The sequence below is a fragment of the Sinocyclocheilus grahami genome, unplaced genomic scaffold (genome assembly GCF_001515645.1).
Source record: "Sinocyclocheilus grahami isolate Dianchi unplaced genomic scaffold, SAMN03320097.WGS_v1.1 scaffold128.1, whole genome shotgun sequence".
Taxonomy (NCBI): Eukaryota; Metazoa; Chordata; class Actinopteri; order Cypriniformes; family Cyprinidae; genus Sinocyclocheilus; species Sinocyclocheilus grahami.
In genome coordinates this window covers 173,439-176,324 of record NW_015505307.1, presented here as the reverse complement: position 1 = coordinate 176,324, position 2,886 = coordinate 173,439, and the positions used below count along the sequence as shown (strand labels likewise).

Genomic DNA, 2,886 nt, shown 5'->3' with positions numbered 1-2,886 from the left:
CTATATATATATATATATATATATATATATATATATATATATATATATATATATATATATATATATATATATATATATAAGAATAATAATTGACCTTTTTTCAGATTAAGAAAATAAACAACAGATTAACCAATAATTAAAATAATCTTTAGTTGCAGGGTTCTCAATTTTATACATCATTTTGACATTTATTATTATTATTATAAAAAAATGTAATTCAATTCGACCTGCAACACAATGCAAAAAATATTAACAAATATTCTTCATAAAATTCAACCGTCAAGATTGTATCTTACATTTTTATTCCTAATTTTGACTTTAATTACAGCTTTAATATGCATGACAGCAGTACAGATTTATAATATCAGGCACAATATTAGTATCAGCATTTACACAAAAATGTATTATCAGCTCAATTTTAATATTGCACTGTATTCCAAGCTGTTATCCATAAGTTCAGACCTCTGAGGCTTACACTGCAAAAAAAAAAAATTTAATAATAATTACTACTTAGGATTTTTGTCTTGTTTTCCAATAAAAATATCAAAATACATTTACGTGAGAAGGAAAATAACATAAGATATAAAACATAAGAACATAAGTCGTTTTCAAAATTTTTTATACAAATTATGAGTATGTTAAAATCAAGAAAAATAGATGGTTGTCAATGAGCAACGTAGTAAGAAATATAATCGAATTTTCCCTTTGAATTAAGTGTATCTTTCTTACCCTGTTGATAGATGTTTTGTCTTGTTTTAAGCATAACCTTGATCTTATTTATTTATTTATTTTTAAGAAACAAAGACCTAATATTTCGCTTTCAAGTAAATGTATCTTGATTTATGAATATTTATATATTTGTACTGGAAAACAATACAAAAAATACTGAGTAAAACAATTTTTTGCAGATTAGCGTCTTGATCAAGGGCAAAACTGACTATCACTAAACGAACTACCCATCCAAACTAAAACCTTTGATTCATCAGTCCAGATCTTACCCACTTAACCACACGCTGTGCAGCAATAAATGTCTCATACTGTGTAATGCACATGCAATAACACATGCACACACGACTGTAATCTGTCCCTGCATGCTCTTAGAGGCCATATGTGTGCTCTGCAGGGTGGTCAGTAAGAGATTTCATATCATGCCTTGTCAGGAAGAGTGTTTTCGACCTCCTTCATGCTGTGGATCTTGTGGTTGAGGACGCTCGACTGCTCGATGAGAGTCTCCGCGGCCGCGTCGTGCTCCTTCAGCCGCTCCAGCAGCGTCCGCGCGTCGCCCAGCACCTTCTCCAGCGAGCACATCTCCTCCAGCTCCACAAACACACTCTCACTCACTCACACTACACCGCTGCCCTCAGCGAGCCTGACGCATAACAGTCGAATCAGAAAATGTTGAGCTATATTACATATTTACTAGTAATATCTCTAGTAAGGAAAGCTGTCAAGTAAAAGAACTTCCTGTGCTAGTTAACGTCAAATACGTCAACTCTTTTGTGCGTACAGGAAATGTATTTTCAAAATAAAAGCCCTGTTTGGGGTAAAAAAAAAAAAATAATAATAATAATAAAACAATAAAAGTGCTCGAATTAATTTTTAATTTCTGTTGAGTTCTACAAATGGCGTACACAAGTTATCTCTGCATAATAACATGGGATAGAAGAAAGGATTTTAACATGTAATGCAAATAACACACTTCCCCTCTATTTTCCAAAATAAAAGCCCCGTTTGGGTTTTTATTTATTATTTATACTCAAATTATATTAAAAATAAAATAATAAAGTTGATAAAAAAAATTATATACACCCTCTAACACTAGCATTCTCTATTCTATCTCTTGACACTCTAACACTAGCACCTAGCACTCTATTCTATTTTTTATTTATTATTTAAAAAAATACCCTCTAATACTAGCGTTCTCGCTTCTATTTCTATTCTATATACCTGTTTTCTTTGTATTTATTATTAAAAGATTTCCCTCTAATACTAGCGTTCTCTAATCTATTTCTATTCTATCTACTTGTTTTCATTGTATTTATTATTAAAAGATTTCCCTCTAATACTAGCGTTCTCTAATCTATTTCTATTCTATCTACTTGTTTTCATTGTATTTATTATTAAAAGATTTCCCTCTAATACTAGCGTTCTCTAATCTATTTCTATTCTATCTACTTGTTTTCATTGTATTTATTATTAAAAGATTTCCCTCTAATACTAGCGTTCTCTAATCTATTTCTATTCTATCTACTTGTTTTCATTGTATTTATTATTAAAAGATTTCCCTCTAATACTAGCGTTCTCTAATCTATTTCTATTCTATCTACTTGTTTTCATTGTATTTATTATTAAAAGATTTCCCTCTAATACTAGCGTTCTCTAATCTATTTCTATTCTATCTACTTGTTTTCATTGTATTTATTATTAAAAGATTTCCCTCTAATACTAGCGTTCTCTAATCTATTTCTATTCTATCTACTTGTTTTCATTGTATTTATTATTAAAAGATTTCCCTCTAATACTAGCGTTCTCTAATCTATTTCTATTCTATCTACTTGTTTTCATTGTATTTATTATTAAAAGATTTCCCTCTAATACTAGCGTTCTCTAATCTATTTCTATTCTATCTACTTGTTTTCATTGTATTTATTATTAAAAGATTTCCCTCTAATACTAGCGTTCTCTAATCTATTTCTATTCTATCTACTTGTTTTCATTGTATTTATTATTAAAAGATTTCCCTCTAATACTAGCGTTCTCTAATCTATTTCTATTCTATCTACTTGTTTTCATTGTATTTATTATTAAAAGATTTCCCTCTAATACTAGCGTTCTCTAATCTATTTCTATTCTATCTACTTGTTTTCATTGTATTTATTATTAAAA

General features: G+C 29.0%; 1 protein-coding gene across 1 annotated transcript in view; it reads right to left on the bottom strand.

Annotated features, from left to right (window-relative positions):
• Positions 1 to 1,510, bottom strand: part of LOC107590494 (suppressor of IKBKE 1-like) — a 7,818-nt gene extending 6,308 nt beyond the window's left edge. Inside the window, exon 1 of the mRNA XM_016279247.1 lies at positions 1,153 to 1,510. Within this exon, the coding sequence (XP_016134733.1) occupies positions 1,153 to 1,308 (156 nt within the window). The 5' untranslated portion in view covers positions 1,309 to 1,510. The remainder of the gene's footprint in view (positions 1 to 1,152) is intronic.
• Between the last annotated feature and the right edge of the window lie 1,376 nt (positions 1,511 to 2,886).